Source organism: Kogia breviceps, chromosome X (assembly GCF_026419965.1).
Source record: "Kogia breviceps isolate mKogBre1 chromosome X, mKogBre1 haplotype 1, whole genome shotgun sequence".
In the NCBI taxonomy this organism is placed as follows: domain Eukaryota; kingdom Metazoa; phylum Chordata; class Mammalia; order Artiodactyla; family Physeteridae; genus Kogia; species Kogia breviceps.
In genome coordinates this window covers 96,658,586-96,682,852 of record NC_081330.1, presented here as the reverse complement: position 1 = coordinate 96,682,852, position 24,267 = coordinate 96,658,586, and the positions used below count along the sequence as shown (strand labels likewise).

Here is a 24,267-nt window from a genome sequence, read left to right as displayed (position 1 = left end):
GTTTCCTGTGGACTGACTGCCTTTCTGAACTAAAGGCCACAGCTAGTGTCAGGTAGCCCTTTCTAAACACCTCTGCCACCAGGTTCTGATGACTGCTCTCTCCCCCTACCCCTTTATAGTCACGCCTTCTTGCTGTCACCAGCCTGCGGGTACTGCACGATTCCTTGTGGTTTCTCTCCATCTTCCCACATCTTTTTATTTTTATTTATTTTTTGGCCACACTGTGCCACTTGTGGGATCTTAGTTCCCCAACCAGGGATTGAACCCAGGCCCACGACAGTGAAATCTCGGAGTCCTAACCACTGGACCGCAAGGGAATTCCCTTCCCACATCTTTTAAAATACTTCCTTTGTGCTATTCTCTTCAAATGAGGTATGCCATTTTCTGTGGGAACCTTGACTGATACAACAACTTAAGAAATTCTACAGCTGAGGAGATAGGCACAGAGAAGTTAAGTAATTTGCCCAAGGTCTCAAAGGGAGGAAATAATACTTGAAGGATATGTCACAATTATTTATATATCTATCTTAAAATTACTTAAACTGTTTTTATTATAAAAGATAAAATATACAATACAGACAAGTAAAATGAAGAGAGAAAATACTCATATTTCTGCCCATCTATTCCATCCATTATTTATTTAATAAGATTCCCACATTTTTGTCTCTAGCTGAACTCCTACTGCTTTAGAACACAGACTGAGGATCTCACTTTGGCCCAGCTGATCTCAGCAGCTTTGCCTCCCGCGCTTGTCCCCTTGCCATAGCTCCATGGGTTGCCTTTCAGCTACTCCAATGAACTATGTTTCTTTCTACCACAGGGCCTCCATCCACATTGTTCTCTCTTTCTATGACATTTTTGCATACCCCCACCTCCCAAAGTTAACTTCCAGAATGGTCTAGACGCCCGAACACTTTATCACTATGGACCTTTCCAAAATAATATTTATCAGAGTTTGAATTGACACACCAAGCATGTGGTTTATTTCCTCTACAGCTCCTCTAGTAGGCTGTATGTCACTGAAGGTCTCCAGCTGTCTTGTGTCACATGTGTATCCCAAGTACCTTGCCCTGTGCCTAGCACCTAGTATGAAATCAAATATTTGAATGAAAACAAAGCAATGGGACTAATGAAAAAGTTGGACAGAATCACATTAGAAAGGGCTGAATTCTTTATTGTTTCCTCTTTCTTTGCTTCAAAGTCTAAGACAATTTAGTCATAAGTCTCAACTCCTTTGCTAGAAAGTAAAAGCTATTAAAACTGGATAAAGAAAAAACTAAATCTGTATTTTTTTACAGTTTCTTCAACAAGATACTGTTTGATACAAATGGAGGTGGGAGGTGGGCAGGTGAGCAAGAGAAATGTTTGTAAGTGGGAATGGATACTAGTTAAGTTCCTAGAGTTCTCAACACTTACTCTGAATTCATGTCAAAATTACGTCTTTTTGAGGGCTCTAGTGAAGACAAATTCAGCTCTAGGAGGATAAGGTGGAAATTTAAGGAAGGGATAAAACTAGCAAGACAAGAATAAATATATATATAAAATATATGCACTAAATATATAAAATATATGCACTAAATAGTCCTCTTTTCAGTAGGATGGGGAAACACGTGTTTATTTGGTTCTGCAACTTAGTCATCCATTGACCTTCGCTTTTAAACTGCAGATCCCACTTAATCTGTGATAGCTGAGTTCTTAATTTTCTCGCCTACTTGCTTCGATTTTGGTTAAGAACTTCTGCTTGAAAAACCCCATAGAGAACCAATAACTGCAAAGTCTCCCCCTGGGGCCAGTTCCCACCCCCAACCCCCTCCCGAGGGAGGGAGTGCGACTGCGCAGACTTCACAGAATCCTTGTGACGTCACAAAAGAGCCAAACCAGGTGGGGGGGCGGCCCTGCAACCACTTCTAGGTCCGCTTCCTTCAGTACCCACTTCCCTAAGCCCACCCCCTACCACCGCTCAGTCCTCCCCTTTTAGTTAAAGCGTAAGAATAAAAGCACCAGGTTGAAACCCCCTGTGGCCACGCCCACACTCTCGCCAGGCCACACCCCCTATTTCGGTGGCGTCGTCAGGCCACACCTGGCGGGAGGGTTCCCCGCGCGCGCGCGCGCCGCGTACAGGCGGGGAAAGCGGAGCCAGGCCGTTTCAGCGCCTCGTATCCCCACCCCGCAGTGGGCCCGGCTCTCGGGGCGGGTCTCTGAGGATGCGGATCCAGGCCAGCTTGGGCGGGAGAGACGCGCGCCCGTGAGGGAGGGGCGGAGGAGAGCAGAACATCGCCCCCCAGACCCGCCCCCCGCGCGCACTCCAGAACAATGAGCGCACACAACTCAGCGGCCTCCTTCAGCTGCGGCGGAGGTGGCGGCGGCGGGAGCGGGAGCGAGGCACAGCGCGCTCCCAGAGTCGGGGACCCCGCTGCGCAGATCTCGAACCCGGCCTCCGCCTTGTGCGCGGCCTCGTCCTCTACGCCCATGTGTAGCATCCATTCAGAGTAGCGGACGGTCTCCCGTCAGTTTTCCAACCCCCTGTCGAACGCGTCCGCAGCGGACGCGGGGTGCTCCCGGAGACACAGCGCGCCCTCCCAACTCAGCCACGCTCCTGGCCTAAGAACTGACACAGACACCAAGGTTGGCCTCTGGGGCTTTGGCGTCCGCCTCCAGACCGACCGGATGTCTGCGACCCGCTCGACCACCTCGGACGGAGCCGCCCCAGCCTCTAACTCGGATACCAGCAACCCCCGGGCATCTATACAAGGATCTGTCCCGCCCTCAGTATCCCCCCGATTGTCCCGACGTCGGTCCGCCCCACCCTCAGTACCCGACTCCACCCGGGTATCAATACCAGGAACTTCTACAACCAAGAACTCCCTCCGAGGGTCGATACAAGAATCCATCTCGCCCTCGATGCCCAGCTTCCTCAAAATATGGGTATCAGCACCTCCACAACCCCGTAACACTCCCCAAGTGTCACTACTTGGGTTCACCCCGCCCTCAGTATCCGGCTTCCCCTGGGGTTCGGTACGAGGACCTCCTACACCCAGTAGCTTCCCCCAACTGTTAGTACAAAAGTCCAGGCAGGTCACCATGCCCGACTCTCCCTGGCTATCTGCACCAAGACCTGCCCCGTTCTTGGACTCTTCCCGAGAATCGGTACAAGAGTCTGCCCCGACCTCGGTTCTCAGCCTCCCCCGAGAGGTCGGTACGAGGATCTATCCCGCTTTCGGACTCTTCCCGAGTGTCGACACAAGAGTCCACCCAGTTCTCAGAGCTAGGTTACCCCTGAACATCGGTGGAAGAATCGGCTCCGCCCCCGGGTTCCCCGGGAGTACCAGTACCGGGGTCCGCTCCGCCCTCAGCGCCCGGCTCCGCCCGGGTATCGGTGGAGGAATCGGCTCCGCCCTCGGGCTCCCCCCGAGAGTCGGTAGAAAAGTCCGCTCCGCCCTTGGCCAGCCCCACTCCTCTACCCACGACCCGGGAGAGCCTCGACCAGAGCATGGAGAGTCAGGAGAAGGCGAATAGAGCGGGACGCATGTTCGACGTAGTCGTGATAGGAGGCGGCATCTCAGGTCAGTGTGGACCGTAGCGCCAACCTGAGGGACCCTGGCCGGCCTGGGGTGTGGGACTTGCAGCCGCAAGGTGGCGTTTGGTGGGGGTCTCCCTTGTGCACGCGAGAGTGCAACGGTGGCCGGGCCCCGGATCCTCCGAGGAGGGGGTGGGGTTGAGCTGTGTTTGCTGGCGGTGTGAACTGGGGGAGGCAGGCACAATAATTTTACTACCACTATGAAATACTAACATTTAATTAGCTCTTGCCGTGCAGTTATATTTAGCAGTTTACGTGGATTTTCTCAATCCTCAGCTGTCCTGTAAGGTGGGTACTTTATTCGTCCCTATTTTACAAAACCTAGAAACGGAGGTAACTCTGCAGATGTCAAATCACCTAACCGGGGAAGTGGCAATGATTTTCTCTATTTAAGACCCTCACTCCTAATTCCTGAGGTAACTGCTTTGCCTTACTGATCTCACAACCTTTGCCCTAAACAGAACATCAGTATATGGATTTTGGTAGTATTGAGTGTTATTCCAGTCCTGCTCTTCTCAAAGCGCTTTTCCTTAGAAAATTTGGTAACTGGAGAGGAAGGAGGAAGAATCTTTCAGGAAAAGGTTTTTTTTTTTAAAAAAAAAAGGTGGGGACGGGGGGAGAGGGGTGGGCTCTTAGTTGTTTAACCTACTCCAGCCATTTTTTTTAGAACTTGCAGAAAGTGTAGGGCATTTATTATCCAAAGCGAATCTCTCTGTGAAGCAGGGGCTGAGGGCAGATAAGGGAATGTCCTGTTTGTGTCTTTCCCCACTGCCTGATTCTTGCCCTGTGATGAGCAAGCTGGCAAGCCTGGGTTCCTCTGGTCCTGGCTTGGGTTTGTAGCTGACCAGCTGAGTGATGCATAAGGCTTTCCCATATCTTCCTGGAAACCTCATTATGATTGATATATTAAATTTGTCACTTATCTTGTCATAATTGGTAAAATGTCTGAAATTTAGGAATTGTGTTTCAGCTCTAGCTAGAGGCCCACACTAGTCTGTCCACAACCTGGGAGAATGTTAATCATTTCTGAAATATACCTGCAGGATCTAATTTAGAAAGAGAGAAAAATAAGGTGGGAGGGAGTAAGTAGAGTGCCCCAAAGTAGCCATTTTTATGTATAATCCTTTTGAGGAGACTCTTGGGTGAAGATAGCTTTTGACTTGGCCTGTTTCGGATAACAGTCTTAATCACCAGATAAGAGATTGGCATGAGCTGTTGCTTTGACAACTCCAGCCAGTGCCAACAAAAACATGCATGTATGTCGGAGCATCAGGAAAGTAGATCCTGGTGGAGAGTACGAAAAAGAAGTATTTCTCTTTGTTTCCCTTCATTCATTTATTAGCTAATTTATTCATTCAACAAACACTTGTTGACTGCCTGCAATGAAGTGGACTGGTGTTTCTAAAAGCCTAGTTCTTGTATGCGAGCCTCCTAGAAGCGATGTGATTGTTCATCACTGGAAAATAAATATGATGATAATGTGTTGTGTAAATTGATTAGGAGTTCTGTCTCTATTCCCATCTCTATACCATTCATATTTCACAATTCAGGGTTCTTTCTGGGATTTTATTCTTGTCTTTTTCTTGTTCTGTGTTCCAGTATTCCTTAAGGAGCATTTTGTCTGTCACTTTTTCTCTGCCTGATGGCTGGCTCTTTCTCCCTTTCCACACTTTACTCCAAGTAGTTGGTCATGGGCAGAATTGGATTTACCATGTAGCTGATGATGCTTATGCTGTATGGCCCTACGACTGCAGGTCCCTTCTGGCCTCATTCTAAGTAAATAACCAGTTTCATACTGAATCTTGTATTTGTCTTTTTGCATTATTTTTTTTTCTTGAAGAGGGCACCCAAATTATATAAGCTTCAGGCTCCTCAAAACCTGGATCTTTCCACGGTCACTATAAATTATTAATTTGTTCATTTCCACTTGGGGGAAGAAGAGAGCATTTCTTGCACAGTAGTTCACACTCCTATTCCAGAACCCAACTTCCACTTCATCAGTGACAGTGGAACAGGCACTGAGATTCCTTTAATATCATCTCTTATCAGTCAGATTTGATTTTAACACCCAAACTGACCAGAAACATTGCTTCCTGGCTGTGGTGTCTTGCCAGATGGTTCACAACTAAAATGAAAGTAGATGCAAGTCTGGCTTAGGATAAACCCTGCACACAGACTGGGTGTTTCACGAGCAGGTGAGAGGCATTACTTCCCAAGGGTTCTCGAGCTCAGAAACACCTCATCTTTATGTGTGCTTAGCAGTGTCCCATGAATTACTTAATAGTCCCCATACCAGTTTTACATGCTTTTGGATCTTTCTTCTGTCAGAACTGGCACATTTTAATATGTTACCCATATACTTATAATATATGGCCAATACTTTGCATCTGCAGTGTTATTCCTATTATATAACAAAGTAGCTCCCAGAAGCATACAAATCCTCAATTCCTCAAAAGCAGTCCATATGAACATAATTATCTTGCATTTTTTAATAACTTATCTCTGCACAAAGAATAGCAGCATCTTAATATATCTCCCTTTTGTCATTAAAAATCATGGAACAGCATGTCTTACAGCCACAAAATCCCTTTTTCCTCCCACTTACCAATTAAGTAATTTTATGTACTCTCTTAGTAATTGAGAAGGGAAGCCCCCACCCCGCACTTATTTGTAAGTAGTATAATGGTACCTTCAACATGCTCTGGCCCTTATCCATCATCCATCATCTATCACCAAGTCCTTTTTGAAACTTCTCTCATGCCTTCTGTGACACTATTGGATCCTGAATTTTTATCCCACACTGTTTGCTCCTTTTCTGTTCCTTTCATTGTGCCCATATTCTTGCGACCTTCTACTTTTGAAATGGCCTCGAGGTTCAGCTATTCATCACTTTGGGGCTCTTATGCACTCCCTCTTTTTTTCATTTTAGGGCCTCACCTTTCCCTTTATCTATAGGAAGCTCTTAAGTCTCTAGTTTGAATCCTTTACTTTCTCCCAACTCCTGTCCCATAGCTTATCTGCTCTTGGGTATTTCACACTTGACTGTCTTATTCTTACTTCATATTCAACATGTTCAAAAGCCTCCTTGCCCTCCAACCTAGCTTCTCTTCCTCACTTCCTTGACTCTGTTCTTGGTACCACCATCCTTTCCATCATTTTTGACACATCCTTCTGTTTTATCTTCTACACCCAGTCAACAGATCCTTCTAACTCCTCCTATGGGCTGTTTCCTCTCTTGTGTCTCCCCCATCCCCCGGACAGACCCTTAACCCCTTCAACTCACCAGGTTATGACCATCTTCCCAGTGGCCACACTTTGGGCTCTCCCCTCGTGTCCATCCCAGACTTGGTTTTTTTAAAACACTTCTTTGATCACCTTGTTCTGCTCAGGATGTTCAATAGTATAGTGCCAGCCTCTCAAGCTCCACCCACCCCTCCGCATAACTAGTCCCACCTTGTTGGACCAGTAGCATTTCTCACCATCCCTAACATAGCTTTAGTCACACTGCTCTCTTGTCTCCAGTGCTACACCATGTTTATTTTGTCTCTCCATTCCTTCCCTGTTTTTGTTTTCTTCCTAACACGGAAGTGCTTCTCTCTGAACATTTACATCCTATCCATTCTTCGATACCCAGTTAACACTCTTTTCCTTGATCGTTCTGGTTCTCTTGATTTTTCTTTCCTCTTGTGGAGCTTGTCATCTATATCTGACCATCTGAACTTATTTTATGTCCTATTTCTTGATGTTATTTTAAATATAGCAGTTGAGTCACTGACTTTACATGCTACTTCTTACTCATAAGCTGACACAGATACAACAAGTGACAGAAACCCAGTGGTATAATATTTTAAAATCTGCTCCTAACTGAGAATTTCTGAACTAGCTCTCTTTAGGGAGAGAGAATAAAAGGAAAAGAGGGGGGACAGTGCATACTTCGGAGTCTTTGGGCCAAAGGAGTTTTTAAAAGACAGTCTAGTCCAATCACGTAAGATTTTAATCCTCTCGACGGCATCTCCTTAGTAATTATCTGGCTGTAGCTTTGAACACATCTAGGGAAAGGGAATTCTGTACCCCTCAAAGCAGCTCATTATGGGGAGGGATGGCCCTGGGGCCTGGACTCGTTCAAGCATTTTGGGAGCCTCTACCGTATGCCAGGCAGTAGCTAGATCACAGGGCAAGAGGTATATAATGAGGAGTAAGAAGTGTCCTTGCCCACAAGGTGCCCCATCCTCTGGCAAGAAGTAATCAAGTGAGAAAATAATTGAGAGAAATATTAATATTATGAATCTGAAGAAAATGCCAGGACCTTGAGAGGTAAGTATGATTTTAACAGGTAGAGATAAGAGGATGGAAAAAAGACACACCAAACAAGAGAGTATGGAGGAGCACAGATACGGAGTCAGGAGGCCCTAAGCCATACATGCATAGTGTTTAATTTAAACCCAGGACTATCCAGTGTTATGATGAAAGCGTTCTACTGTGCAGTAGGCAACTGTTTTCCTCCAGTAGAACTCTTGTTCATGTTTTTTTGAAATTAAATTCCAAGTGTCTTGGAGAAAGAGCTTTTTCCAAATAGTGACTAAGCAATAGAACCTCCCTGTATTTGTATCCACGAGCTGAGCTCCACTAAAAGAACTGAGAGCATAGCCGCCTGGAACACTGTGCTGTGTAAGAGCAGCTGGGATGGAATCTTTCTCATCATTGGAGACAGAAAAGCCATTTCACAAGAAGATTGACTAATGTTCTGAATCCTGCCAGCGAGTCCACAACATACCACAGTTTCCCTTTTTGCTGAAATACATCACCCTGAAGAATCATTTCTGCTAGGAGTGTTTTAGGCATTTTAACTCAGAACTTGGCAACACATACTGTACAGTTTTGTAGTGATTAAGGAAAGCTTACATTAAAAAATATGCCACTTAGTTTCAGTGCCTTGGTTATTTAGGTACTCGGAGGTTCACTGCCAGCTAAGCATGAATTTTCTGCCTTTCAGAACACTTCTTGGCCCTAATTTTGTTTTCTCAAAAATAAGCGAGGATTCTTTTACTTCATTAACTTTTAATGTTGAAGAAAGAATACAAGAATTACATTTATTTGGGTTCTGATTCTTTGATATCTTCATAGTTGAATGAGCTTTGGGGTTTATCTGACATTTAATGGGCAGTTTTAGCATTTGGCCAATACTATTGATGTGAATCTATACATAATACTCAGCTAATGTGAAAAATATATTTAACAGTAGATCTAGGGACTTCTCTGGCAGTCCAGTGGTTAAACTCCGTGCTTCCACTGCAGTGGGCATGGGTTCTATCCCTGGTCAGGGAACTAAGATCCCGCAGGCCACGTGGTGCAGCCAAAAAAGGAAAACAAAACAAAACCCAATAGATCTAAGTATAGTATAATTATATAAGTATAGTATAACTATAGCATAATTGGATCACAGAGACCAATAATTAAGAAAAGGAAATGTGGAAGTCTTGTTATTGGCAAATATTGGGTCATACGATCTTTGTACAGGTGTGACATACACATATTTTACATATGGTAAATCTTGCCAGTATTTGGATGCAGGTATACCCCAAAAGACTGAGGTAATATTGTAGTTTCATGTCACATACAGGGGTTTGCAAGAGTGTAGACATCCAATGAGCACTGGTTTGAAGACTACATTTGCATGTATGAGATAGATTTCATAATGACAGTTACTTTTCATTTTAAATTTGAGTGATTAGAACTGCAAAAAAAATGAATCAAAAGAAGTCAGTTACATTTTTAAATGTTGTGTTTGAGACAAGTTGATTGTTAGGACTGCTTTCTCCTTTTATTTGAAAAATGTTTTACAGCTTTACCAGCAATTTGTGTTTTCCTTTGGATAATCTGTTCTTTGTTATGTTGTCATCTAGTCTTATGAATTAAGGCAGCTTCAAATCTTTGAACCACAGTTCTGTCAGCTGTAAAATTAGAGGTTGGATTAAGTTATGTATGATATATCTTCCAGTATCTTTTTCAGGATAGTTGGCTTCCTGAAGGTCTATGTCTTCAGCTTTCGCTTTTGGACCCTCTCCCCAACACTTTTTCCTTCCATGTTGCATTCTGGATATGGTTTTCATCATCCATCATACTGACATCCTACACTAATTTAAATCAGGATCTGGGTCTGCCTTACAGGTGCTCATTCACACCTTTTCCATGGCTCCTCTGAGCCTTAGTTTAAAAGCCCTTTTCTAGTTGTTGCCAGGCCAAAGGAAAGAAATCCCACTTTACAGCAATATTCAGTTGATTTATTAGGTAAGACTGTCAATAAGAACATAAAAACCAGGTGATAAGCTTTGAGAGTTGAGTTGATTACATATTCACCATGTTCAAGGGTCACGGAATTGCAGCCTATAATAGCTCAAAGGGACCAAAACGGAGGCTCAGGAGGGTCAAATGAATTACCAAATGCCACAAAATTCTTAGTGGCATAACTTGACCTTGGAATATACCCCACCTCACTTAGGCTTGCTTTATAGGCTCATTCATAGAACTGCAGTAAACTTTTATCATTGTTTTACTTTGAGGCTTGATGCTCTAACAACTAGTGGCTGTTGTTTCACAGTAATTCATATTTTAGACTATATTACATCGCATGTTACTGCTTCATGAACTTTTTTTTTTTTTGGCCGCCCGGCTTGTGGAACCTTAGTTCCCCGACTAGGGATCGAACCTGTGACCCTGTAGTGGAAGCACGGAGTCCTAACCACTGGACCACCAGGAAATTCCCCTGCTTCATGAACATTTAAATTTAAAAATATTAGGCACCCTATTAGGATGGATGACTTTTATATGAAGAATTTATTTCCTTTTTGAAAAGTCCATTCCTGGTGGTTTTAGGACAATGCATAGCAATTATTTGAATAGTTTAGATCAGTGGTTCTTAACCTTTTGGAGCAAATGTCCCTTTGAATATCAGATGAAAGCTATTGGACCTTTTCACCAAAAATAAAAGCATATTTTTATGCATAGACTTTTTTTTCCCTGCACCAGGCCAACATCTGATATTATGGAAACCTCTTCATTGTCACTGTCCCTATAATATAAAGATTTGGGGCTGATACTGGGACTCACAGAGTGGTGAAAAATAAGAATTCAAAGGATTTATTAGGTCATTAGACAGTTACCAGTAATGAATATGTAAATAGACAATAATAAAAACAGTCAAGACATCTAGGCTGAAAAATAAGGCACCTGCATTTCCTACCTTAAGACCATGATAAATATAACAGTGAACGTGCTATGTTTTGAAAAGAAAGAATTTGAGGAGACAATATTGGTGAAGAAAATGGAAGACTGTGGTGGTCGATGTGAGTTTTAAATAGTTTTCTAAGATTGGTGTTTACAGATTTTATGTATTGAATTGAAGCCATCGATATTAAATACACATTTTGATTTAATATACATTTGTAGTTACTTTTATAAAGGACATTGGTCATTGAAGGCATCTGACAAAATTCAGACCCAAATGGAGGAGTTCTCTTAATTTATGTTAGTCCATTTGTCTCTCCAGTGACCGTGTGAGGCATAGGACCCCTCTATGTAGCAGGGGTTACAACCATGAACCTGAAGTGCCCTTGGTGTTTGAGGTTGGTTCAGGGCTTCAGTGGTGGCACAAGAAGGGAGAAGGAAATGACAGACAGGAAAGGGTTTCATGGAGGAAATGATGCTTGACAGAAGTGCTGTGGATTTTGGATAAATTCTGAAGTGTAGCAAGGATGACCTTTCAGGTGACTTTTTTTTTTTCAGATTAAATGAGTTAGCTGTGAGCTGTGGCTTAAGTGAAAGACCTTTTTCTTGCATGTCTGCATGTATTCTTCATTCATTCATTTATTTATTCCTTCAATAAATATTGATCGAGCACTCACTATGTGATTTGAGCAAAATTTATGGGTTTTGCTTTTTTCCTTCTTTGGGAACATTGCTTCTAAAACTTTAGTATGAACTGTTGTTTGACTGTACTTTTAATTTTCCTCAGAGTATTCAGTCCAAGAGTCCAAATGTGCAGTTATGTAAGAATTCTGTTGGTCAGAGATCACGTCACTGAATAATAGAAAATTAACTTAAAATACTTAATATGTGATGTACACTATACACATTCATAGGTGGTGATGAACGTCAAAGTTGAAGAAAAATACCACTTTAAGAAATAAACAGGAAGAACTAGGAGAGCCAGCAGAACATAAACCATAGCTACACTAAAGCTTTGCTTCAACACTTAGCTTGTGCTCTAGGCGTCGTTCACTTGGGACCCTGCCCAGGTGAGTTTATTCCTGTAAATATTTGACAGTATTTTAAGAGCTGAAAGCAGCTTTCCCAAAGTGTATTTTTTGAGATGTAATTTTTTTTTAAGGCAAAAGGTGGAGAAATGCTAAGTTAAACGAATCTCTTCACTGCAGGACTTATCAGAGCCTTTAATATGCCAGTGTGCACCATACACTTCCCAGAAGGAGAAACAGCATATGTCCCAACTTCCATGAACATGGATACTTTTCCCCAGAGCATCTTGAGGACTAGTATTCCATAAAACATTTCAGAAATTGCTTCCTAACCACAGTGCATCCTAGTGTGCAGCATCTGAGGATAGCAGTGTGGAGTGCCCTTGGTGTGTTCTCAGTTTCAGTGAAAGAATGGGGCAAATAATGAATTAAGGAGTAATTGCATTCCCTAAGTCGTGTGAGATCCATTTATCTAAAGTGAAGATGAATGCTGAACAATAATCAAATAAATTAGGACTGTCTAGACAATGAGTCTGTTGAATTCAGGACAAATTGATGTTAATTGTTAGCTTTTATCTATTTATCATTTGAGACAGTTCTGTCTTTTTAGCTTATCAAAGGGATCAGAAGATTTGGCATTTTCAAAAGCAGGTAATTATTTCTCTGAAAGGAAGCACAAAATACAGATGGATATAGATATAGGTAGGTAGATAGATAGATGATAGATAATAAGAATGGGTGTATTGTATGTATGTATGTATGGGGGACAAGTTTGTGTGCACATTGATATTCTTCATTCTCTTTTGCTAAAAAAGCATAATACTGGTTCAAAGACCAGAAAATTTACTAGTAGTATTAAGAATCTGCTAATTTACTTGGGCATAAAGGTTTAAATGACCAGACACCCTGTCCTTGTCAGTGTTTCTTAGTTGCTTGAGATAAATATAATCTAAGTAGCATTAGAAACTTCCCCATTGGCCTCATCCAGGTGAGCATGGTTTTCTTTTCTTGGCATGTGGTTCCTCTGTTCATTGCAATGAGTGTTTGAGCACCTGCAACACGGTAGGCTCTATTCTAGGGATGCAAAGGTGTCTAACACATATAACACACTAGTTAGGAGGCAGATCTGGGCAAGAGGTCATGTTGCCTTGGACAAGGGCAAAAGGCCACAATGGTTTGGACAAGAATGGCTAAGATTGCAGTGGTTGGAAGCAGCAGATGTATTTAGAGTGCCAGGTGGTGATGTGTGCTAAGAAGAAAAACACAGCAGCTTGTGACTGATGATTATATCACTTGTCCGTATTGAAAGTGGGGTCACTGGACATTTTTCATGAGGAATATGCTACATTTCAAGGTTTGTTCTAATTATTTGTTGTAGAAGGAAAATCAATAATTGAACTGGAAAGGGTAGCACGAGTCAAATGGACAAATTTCTCTTTTTTCGAAATGTGAGTGTACTTGAAGAAGTAAGGTAAAGGAAAGAGCCCTTGGTGAGGTAGAGAAGGCAAAGGTACAGATTTATAGCCCAGGAAACAAAGGACCATTTCCTCAAAGCCTTCGGTTCTGATATTAATTCCTTCTCCAGGTGTGCTGTGGCTTAAATCATTTCCTATCCCATTTCTGTGTGGATGTAACCATCTCAAGACATTGGAAGCACTGCAGAATCTGTGGAAACACAGTTTCCATGGGCAGTGGCTTTAAGAAGCTGGAGCTTGGTTTGAGGTTGCCATGGTAACAGCACTGCTGGCTGGATACATCATCTCACCCAGGCTCTCTTGATCTAATAACCAGGATTAACAATTGCCTGAACTCTCATATGAGGTGTGCTTTTAGCAGACTTGGTTTTTTTTTAAGCCTCTCTAATAAATCCATTGACCTATTTTATGTTGGTTTCTCTAAAACCCAAATGGTTGGAGAGAAACCAGAAGAGGAATTATATTGTTGGGTTTTTTAAAATAAATTTATTTATTTTATTTATTTATTTTTGGCTGCATTGGGTCTTCGTTGCTGGGTGCGGGCTTTCTCTAGTTGCAGGGAGCGGGGGCTACTCTTCGTTGCGGTGCGCAGGCTTCTCATTGTGGTGGCTTCTCCTGTTGCGGAGCACAGGCTCTAGGCGTGGGTTTCGGTAGTTGTGGCTCGTGGGCTCTAGAGGGCAGGCTCAGTAGTTGTGGTGCATGGGCTTAGTTGCTCTGCAGCATGTGGGATCTTCACGGACCGGGGCACAAACCCATGTCCCCTGCACTGGCAGGCGGATTCTTAACCACTGCACCACCAGGAAAGCCCATATTGTTTTAAACTCATCATCCCTGTTTAAAATACTTAATTGCAAAGTGATTAAAGTTTCTCTTGTGCCATAATCTGCTATTTTCCCTTTTTCAGGTTTTTGCATTTTGAAAGTGATCAGATCCTTATATACATAATAGGGCTTTAACAACCTCTGTACATTTAGCTTCTCCAGGCTCTCTACTGTCACAGAAAACCACAGGACATTTGGGAGTTAGGGGCTCTTTTCCCCCTAATGGGCTCAGTTTGCCATGATTTGGGAGAGGAAGAGCTCTTGGTGCAGGTGCAGGGATATTTTGCCAGTGCCCACTTAGACCTCTTCCTTCAAACACACCCATGGGAGATTCACAGGCTAGACACTAGGACACTTGAGAGTCTAGGACACCAATGAATCTCATACACTTGCCGATCTAATAGACTCTCTCCCAGACTTGTTTACCCTTCCCCTCTCTGACCTGAGGCCAGGAGTCTATAGGTCTGACAGTGTGTGTTGGAGCCAGCTTCTACTGTTATGAAAGGACTGATCCTGACTGAACTCTTCTCTTCCCAGTTTCACAGTCAGTGATACCACATTGGTAGTAATCACACTGGTGATTTTGAATCAGCCATGTGGGGAGTGTATATACACCATGGAAATCCAAATGCTGCAAATCAGGAGTCCCCTCCATCCCCTGAGGCCAGGGATGGTTGTTAACCATTTACCAGCATGCCCCTGTGCTAAACCCTTTCCCTGTCTTGGAGGTGGGGAGGGGTGCCAAGAGAGGTGGGTGGGAAGCAGGCTTCTTCTATTGTTGTAGATTCCATGTGGCCATTAAATGATAGAAAATGAATGACAGGGAGAGCTATAATGCACAATGCTCTCAGCTTTGGCTAATCTATATTTCTTTGGAACAAGATGAAATAGGTTTAATATGAGATTTTCTCTTTTCATAACAAATATTTGATTTGAAAGTAAAAAAAATTTGATTATAAAATCTGTTTTTTATTAGCTACATTGTATTTGGTGACTTACCTTCAGACTTAAAAACCTTTTCTTTTCTAACAATTTTATACCACTTACCAAAAAAAAAGACCGGCTTTTTTTTTGAAATTTATTTTGAAATTTATGTCAAAAGCCCTTAAACTACTCTGTGGAGTTGACATACGATTTTTTTTCTATAAGTGATTACTGCATTTTGTAGTGAGGGGAAGGTAGAATGCATAGTGATACACAGAATAATAACAAAAAAGAATTAAGGAATATAATTCAAGATGCCTGCTTCAAAATGTAAGCACACATTATCTTAGTTTTTTTTTTTTCCATTCGAATCAACAGACAGCCACAGTCAATATATTAGAAAAAGCCTTTCTGGACTGCAAGTGTTTGCCTGTGCTTTATTTATGACTTACTGAGTTATTTATTCAAAATTAGTTATTATTCAAAAATAACTTTTTCTAATGGAATCTTGATTGTATTTCCATATTCTGTATATTCTAGCTTTAAATTATCATGGAAGTTCCTTATCAGAGTCTTCTTCACAATAAACATGCAAACTGAAACATTACCGCCCCCCAATTTATTCAGCATCTTAAAAAAATATTTTTCTAAATGACTTAAATATTCCCCCTTCAAATTCCAAGACCTTTTGGAAACCATTTTTCTGGAATCCCTTTTAAATGTTTTAAACATGTTCCTTATTTCTCAAACTAACAGCTTAAACTTTCCTTGCCAAGATAGGGCCAATCATTTTCCTGTAATGCAAAGACAACCATTTTTTTTCATCTTTTTTTTGTTTGTTATTTTGGGAATTTTTTTAAACATCTTTATTGGAGTATAATTGCTTTACATTGTTTTGTTAGTTTCTGCTTTATAACAAAGTGAATCAGCTATACGTATACATATACCTCCATATCTCCTCCCTCTTGCGTCTCCCTCCCACCCTCCCTATCCCACCCCTCTAGGTGGACACAAAGCACAGAGCTGATCTCCCTGTGCTATGCGGCTGCTTCCCACTAGCTAGCTATTTTCCATTTGATAGTGTATATATGTCCATGCCACTCTCTCACTTCGTCCCAGCTTACCCTTCCACCTTCCCGTGTCCTCAAGTCCATTCTCTACGTCTGCATCTTTATTCCTGTCCTGCCCCTAGGTTCTTCAGAACCATTTTTTTTTAGATTCCATATATATATATGTTAGCATACAGTACTTGTTTTTCTCTTTCTGACTTACTTCACTCTGTATGACAGACTCTAGGTCCATCCACCTTTTAAATTTTGTTTATATCCTTAAATGCCAAAGTGCGAAACGAACTTTGTCACTGGTGTGCTCATTTGTCCTGACCCGGCTAGCCCTCCTTCCCTCCCCTCCTTTAGCCTCTGGAGTAGTGTTTATTTACTATTGGCAATGAACCCCACTCACCAAACTTGTTCAGAATGACACACTAGATTCAATTTTATTAAGGCTGCAGCCTTATAAGTGAGGGTGTAAGAAATAAAAATGTTCACTTTTCAGGAGACTTTGTTGTGGGCATATCAGGCACTTGGTATCCTTATCTGGAATATGGGGTAATGAAATCTATTCTGAAGCATGGTTGTGAGAGGCAACAGGAAAGGCACCTGAAATTGATCTGTAGGATGTAAAGTGCTAAACCAACTGCGAGGCTGCCTCTGCGGGCTGCACAGCTGCAGGTCCCACACTGCTGCTGGAATTCAGAGCCACCTCTGCTTCTCTTTAGAAGAGGAGCTACTCGAGTAATTCTAGCAAACCCAAGGGTGTTTTTATCTATCTAATTGGTTTATGGTTAGATTGACTAAGGGGAACTGGGAAGAAATTCAACTTTTTGCATCTTGAGTTTCTCTGCTTTTAAATATAGAGTGGTGCTTTGAGACTAAAAATTATTCATATCTTTTGACCTAGTAATCTCCGTTCTAAGACTTAATCCTACAGAAATAGTCAGACATAACAACAAAGATTTATGCATAAACATGTTTTCATCACACCTTCATCCTTTTTCTTATGATGGTCAGCAGAAGAAGCCTTTGGCTGTGTCCCCGAAAACACATTGCACCAAGGTTTGCAGACATTAGTTTGCATTTATTTAAACTGTCACGGGATGCCTTTCTTTGTGAGCAGATTCCAAATATTCATTGCACACCTAAATCTTGGGTGGATGTCAGCAATGTAAGGGTACACTGTACTTGAAGGAGTCAAAAATGCATACAAACATTAGCAGACAGCAGTGCTGGATATTATGGTTTAGCCTCCCTGCATTTTAGATCATACAGACCCAAACTCATCCTTGACTCTGGCTATGTGTATTTCATACCATTCTGCGTATGAACAAAATACTGTTGTCAGTCTGGCTTCTCTGAGAGCAGACATCAAGACATAACTAGCCATGTAAGAGGTTTATTGTAGGAAAAGCTGGTGAAGGATAAAGGGGAGAGAGAGCAGGAGGGGGCAAGTTGTTTTAAAAAACAAACAAACAGAAAAACCCAGGGTACTCCTGTATAATTTCCTATAATCTAGATTTTGTTGATTGCATGCCAGTGGTATTATTTAACATGTTTTTCTGGCCCCTAAGTATCAGATCTAGAGGCTGGATCACATTAGAATTTAGTTTGTTTGCTCCTTCCCTTCCTCCCCACCCTCCCTCGCTCCCTCCCTTCCTTCCTTCCTTCTTTCTAACTACTTCATACATGGTGGTATGTGCTTCCATTAAGAGGCAAGTAACATCTGGTTATCTGTTTTTTTTTTTTTGTCATGTTAGCAGCTGTTGACAATCATTGCACCAGATCTGTTAATTCATTGGGGGTTGCAAAATGCTGATGTTCTAATTATTCCTGTCTTCACTTATTAGCTAGCATACTTTTATACAGCGAAACCTCCCTTTGTTAGCTATTTGGTTGCTTCGAGGTTTGGTGCAAATAAGGAGGGTAGAATGAATGCCAAATTCTTTTCTGTTTTTTTTAATGATAAGTTGGTTCCTTAGCATTCTCCAAAGGTGACCAATGAGAGGGTGTGTTTGTTTGTTTAGTATTATTATGAGTGGATTTAAGGCATTGCCTTTGTTATTATTTATTTATTTATTTATTTATTTATTTTTGGCTGCGTTTGGTCTTCCTTGCTGTGCGCGGGCTTTCTCTAGTTGCATCCAGTGGGGGGCTACTCTTTGTTGCGGTGCGTGGGATTCTCATTGCGGTGGCTTCTCTTGTTGCGGAACACCGGCTCTAGGCACACAGGCTTCAGTAGCTGTGGCACGTGGGGTCTGCAGTTGTGGCTCGTGGGCTCTAGAGTGCAGGCTCAGTAGTTGTGGTACCCAGGCTTAGTTGCTCCGCGGCATGTGGGATCTTCCCGGACCAGGGCTCAAACCCGAGTCCCCTGCATTGGTAGGCAGATTCTTAACCACTGTGCCACCAGGGAAGTCCCTGTTATTTTTACTTGATACTCAAATTGTCCCATCTCTAGCCAGTGGGAGTTCACCTAGGTAGGTTTCTGAGCCTTTTTGTCACACTCCCTGTGGTCTCTGTTAGCCTCCTTGCTTTCTGGTGACTTGAGGTTCCAGACCCATCTTGTACATTTCCTGCCCTAAATTTGCACTTAATTTCATTGTTCTTTCATCTAAATTTCCTGATCTCCAGGCCCCAAACCCTGGATCTTAGTGACAGCAGCCTGATTACTCATTTGCTTTATTCCACATTACATACATAATGGCCTCAAAACAATAGTTCTAATCCTAGCACCCACAAAATGATTACTGAACAAAATGTTTGCAGCTCTTTTTTGTCTTAAGGATATATACCATTAGAACTGTCAAGTCACTGAGTTTTAAAATCACTAAGAATAGCTCCTCTCCTCAACCACTGGTATACATATTTAGGTATCATTTGTATCATTTTACTAAACTTATCCCCGGTGTCATTCTTATTTCTCTTTCACCCTAATATTCGAACATTGTTTTTTCTCCTTGAAGTATGTTTATCTGTGTAGTCTGCTTCGTATTTTTTGTAATAGGAGGATAAAGGTAACTAGGTATAAGATAGCATTTGAAGTGCAAAAATGTATTGATAGGTTTTTAAATGTGTATACAGACATTTATTTCCTTACTCTGTGAGCTGGGCAGTCCCAGAAGCAATGACATCCCAGTAGTGATGAGCACACCTAGAGCCCCGATCTTGATTTCTAATACTGTTCTCCAATAAAAGGAACCAAGGCTCACTGAAGAAATAGCTGACTGTAGGGCTGGGCAGAGAAAGACAAGATGAGCCTGGAACATCTCTTAATGCCAGAAAGTAAGGAAGTGCTCAAACACACGCACACACACAAAATGATGAAGGCACATCAAAGGGACACAAGAACCTCCCAGTGACCAAAGCTGAAACAATTTGAGCAACAAAATAAATAACATAGTATTGGACTATAACCCATAGTATAAAACAACTCTGTGTGACTCCATAGGGATATAAGTCAGTGGTTAAATAAATAAATAAATGGGAGAGAAGAGGCAGATCTCCTGTGCGGATGAATTTCAAATCATTTATGTCAATACTCCACCCTCAAGGAAGTCGGACATACCTCCCGACTTCTTAAGTGCAGGCTGTACATAGACTCCCTTCCAAAGAGTATAGCGTGGAAAGGGAAAAAAAAGAATGACTTTACAGTGGAGAAACCTGGCAAGCATTACCTCAGCCGGGTGAGAGCAAGATTAACATCAGTGATAAGTCATGTTGATAGCATGCACCCTTGATATAATGTTAATCCACAACATTTTCCTCTACTTTTCTGGTATTACTATACTTTTGTTTGTTTGTTTTTTGCCTTTTTTTGGCTGTACTGTGTGGCTTGCGGGATCTTAGTTCCCTGACAGGGATTGAACCAGGGCCACGGCAGTGAAATAACCAAGTCCTAACCACTGGACTGCCAGGGGATTCCCTTACTATACTGGGTTTAAAAATCTATCTTTTATGAAGGTTTTTGTTTATGAGTGAAAGCCTGTACTCAGCTTTGAGCCAATAAATAAAGTACGAAACGTGGTTCCTGCCTTTGGTAACTTTTAATCTAGCAGGGAAAACATGATCTAGCAAGCATGTAATCCAGGTGTAAATGATAGGAGGTCATTATATGGGGGGGTTTTAAATTGAGAACAGCACAGAGATACTGGGGGCTGGTGTAAGCCAGGGGGAATTTCCAGGAAAACATACTTCTGTTTATACAATCAGGATTTCTAGAAAGGTGGCGTGATAAGGGTTGATTTAGGGGTTCAACAAATTCCCTTACATATGATTATCACCAAAACCCCCAAAATATATTTTTTAAATTATTACATTTTTTCAACCAACCTTATGATAGATAATAAAATTAACTTATGATAGATAATGTATTATATGCTAGATTATAAAATTGGTGTCTCAGTTCATCACAGTGTGCTCAGAATTTATTAGATAGCATAATCAATGAATTGTGTCTGATACCTGCATTTATATTATATGTAGACCTGTTTAAATGTTGAATGTTTCACATGTAGGTGTTAATATGTTCCTCGACTTTGTTTTCCTTTTTTTTCCTTTTAGGATTATCTGCCGCCAAACTCTTAGCAGAACATGAAGTTAATGTTTTGGTTTTAGAAGCCCGGGACAGAGTTGGAGGAAGAACATACACAGTGAGGGTAAATGATTTTAATACTTACATATAAAATCTCACACAAACTAGAGATGGGGGTCACTGGAAGTCACACAGCTGGAGGAAATCTCAAGAGTTTATGAAGTTAAGCCGTTGGTCCTCCATAACCCTAAACTACTGCCTTAAATAAGTATCTGTTCTTTTCAACAAACACCCACCAAAGAGTGACAGCTTCTGACCTTCAGTATCTTACATTCTAGTAAAGAAAACAAACATGAACAAATAACTTCAATACAGCCTCATCATTTCCATACTAGAGACCTAAATAGAGTATATAGCGTCTCATTTGGCTGGACTTGAAGTGACTGTACATTCACCACACACACACACACACACACACACACACACACACACATAGTATAGGTTCCTTATTTATCCAAGAATACACAGTTAAAAGAAGTGTGACTGCAGTAAGCAGAGGCAAATGTAGCATATTTCTGTGTAGCTTTTTCCTTAGTCCTTGTTCCCTAAGAGGTGTGCTGCTCCGGTGGGGTCAGCTAGACTTGAGAAGGAAGCCCAGTTCTTGCTACATCACTGCCTTTTTATACTCGGGCTTACATCACCATCTTGGAAAAATGCATGCTAACTGGTGTTTATTACTATTTGAAGAAATGGTTGCAGGATGTTGAAATCTGGAACTGATGAAAGTACACAGGAAGGATGTAAGGTAGAAAGGAAGTACGGACAAAGATGGAAGTTTGGGGAACATGCAGATTTAAAGGGGGTGCAGGGGCAGAGGAGCCAGAGAGAAGCAGTGGAGGCTGGGGAGGAAGACCAGATTAGGGCAGTGCCATGACAATCAGCAGAGGAAAGAGAAGGGACGATCAATCAAATCAGATGCCAGGGCTTCCCTGGTGGCGCAGTGGTTGAGAATCCGCCTGCCGATGCAGGAGACACGGGTTCGTGCCCTGGTCCGGGAAGATCCCACATGCCGCGGAGCAACTAAGCCCGTGAGCCATGGCCGCTGAGCCTGTGCGTCCGGAGCCTGTGCTCCGCAACGGGAGAGGCCACAACAGTGAGAGGCCCGCATACCGCAAAAAAAAAAAAAAAAAAAAAAATCAGATGCCAGAGGCATTTGACACAGGATGAAGGCTGAGTAGGGGCCCTTGTGTTTGGCATTTAGAAGGTCGCTAATGAGCCCCCTTGCTAGAGCACAGAAACAGAGTGTTAAAGGCTGGGGATTGGCAGTGAGGACAAAACCAGACTGTTGAAGTGACTGGAAGGAGAGGAAGCATCTATCTAATTAGAAGATGTGTCAGATTTATAACAGAATAGCTTATGCAGTGATAATAACAATTGGTTAAGCAATACAAACATTCGGTTCTTTTACATAAGAAGAAGTCTGGTGGTAGGTAGTCCAGGCTGGGGCAGGGGTTCAGCTTTGTCATCGAATCTTTAGACGCTTTCTGTCTTTCTGCTCAGCCATTCTTTTCCTGTTGGCTTATTGCCTAATAGTAACCAGATGGCTGCAGGATTTGTCAGCATCAAGTCCTCATTCAAGGCAGGAAAGAGCGTGAAGAGGCAGCCCCAGTCTTATCTGCAACAAAGCCTTTCCTTTACCAGAAGACCCCAGCAGACATTTGCTTTAGTCTCATTGGCTAGGTTTGGGGCACACAGCTACCCTTGAACTGCTAGGGAGCCTGGGAAAGCAAGTCTTTAACATTTCCAAGCTGCATAATAGAAGCAGGCATGGGAAAGGGGGAATATAAATGGATATGAAATAGCCAACCAACATCTGAACTAGGATATTGTACCAGCCATTTCAGTCACACCAAGCCAGGCTCCCCTTCTCTCATTCACTTTCTGCTTTTTTAGATGTACAGGGATGTATCATAAGCCTATTTTTACCTTGCTCAGCTCTCAGAGTACAGCCTTACTTACAGCCTTGCTACTCAAAGTAACCTGTGGGCCAGCCACCTCGGAATCACCCTGGAACTTGATAGAAATGCAGAATCTCAGGCCCTATCCCAGACCTGCTGGATCTGACTCTGCATTTTGATAAGATCCGTAGGGGATGCTACGGAAGTGCTGCTCTTCGGTGTATGCTCGCTTGCTTTAAATTAATGTGAATCCAGATTAATTGCATTTGGAGAATTTGAGTACCTCCTCAGATGTAGTCCTCTGGGAGGCTATTGGTCTGGGAGTGAGGAGACTGGGATTCTGACCCCTGTACTGGCCCGACACACTGTCATACCTTGGGTGAGTACTATCATTAGCACTTTACATGTCACTTTTCTCATCTGGGCAGTGAGATATAATCTAAATGTACTTGAAGCTCCCTCCAACTTGTAGTGCAAAAGAAAGGTTGCATATTCTGCCTGTACCAGCTTGTTAGATATGATTCTCCTGTCATTTTCTGAAAAACGTTCCTTTATTTTGGAGAGAGGTATTAAGTTGTCTCTTTGCCCTACTTTTCTTATCTCTAAAACCTTTTGGTTATTAAATAGGAGCATCCGTCGTGTTGCGGATTTTTCAGTTAAGAACAAGTTTCTTTGTACAAGGGAAATGAGAATTCCAACATGCTTATCCCCATCTATGTTATTGTCCCAGGCTGCTTTTTCATGCTACATCATTTATATATGCCAGCACCATACAGGAACTATTGCATATTAGGCATCATATTAAAATTCCCTTTAGGTATGTGAGAGAGGAACTCTGAAATGCTCAGAAAGTAGGACTTGACGTCTATAAGATTTCAAATAAATAGAAGGGAAAAGGGGGGGCTTTACAAAGCAGGGACAGAAATGGTATTTAATCAGAAACTGAATTTTAATATTGTTACAGTTGCTTCTACTAGCATAATCAATTAGGATTTGGGGAGGAGATGCCATAAAAATTACTCTGGATCTTTAAGTATCGAAATGTCAAATTTGATATTGTCACTTGGCAACTGTTCAGATAGATCTTCTATTTGTTCAGAACTTCCCAATTTTTCCTAGTGTGATTCCCCCATAATTCTTCAGGACCAAATTAATTAAGTTGAAATGCCTGCAAGGCTACCACAGGGTTGGCGTATTTGTTTCCTAATATAGTTGCGTGTTTGTGGCCTCTTCAAAGGCTGAATAATGAGATCAAATGCAAGATCCTAAAGACTGAGGGGCAACATAGCAGAATATGGTATTACAGTTCCAGTATCTTCATGCTGAATCTGGGGCACCTCCTTTCAAATGTTTCGACTTTGTAAAGAAACATTCTGTAAAATGTCTCATGCTTTTTACTACTTCACTTAGGATTATTTACTTTAAATAGTGTCTGTGTTCTAAAGACATCTTTTTTGGAAACTCCCAAGAGTTCTATTACTGTCTTTGTTAAATTTTATTGGAATACTGACTTCAGTTTTGTGCTTCCTGTCTTAAAAAGGATGCTGGAGAAGGTTTGGAGCACAACACCAATAGTTAGTAAAAGGGAAAGTTAGGATTATATGAGGGACAGATGAAAGAAGTCAAAGGAACAGATCACTTCTGGTATTATGGCAGAGTGGAAGCCTGATTGACTCT

The 24,267-nt window shown here is 42.0% G+C and overlaps 1 protein-coding gene across 1 annotated transcript in view; it reads left to right on the top strand.

Moving 5' to 3' along the window:
- Window positions 1–3,394: 3,394 nt before the first annotated feature.
- MAOA (monoamine oxidase A) overlaps window positions 3,395–24,267 on the top strand; it is a 75,821-nt gene continuing 54,948 nt past the window's right edge. The window contains exons 1-2 of the mRNA XM_059049999.2: window positions 3,395–3,563; window positions 20,662–20,756. Coding sequence (XP_058905982.1) covers window positions 3,491–3,563; window positions 20,662–20,756 — 168 coding nt within the window. The 5' untranslated portion in view covers window positions 3,395–3,490. The remainder of the gene's footprint in view (window positions 3,564–20,661; window positions 20,757–24,267) is intronic.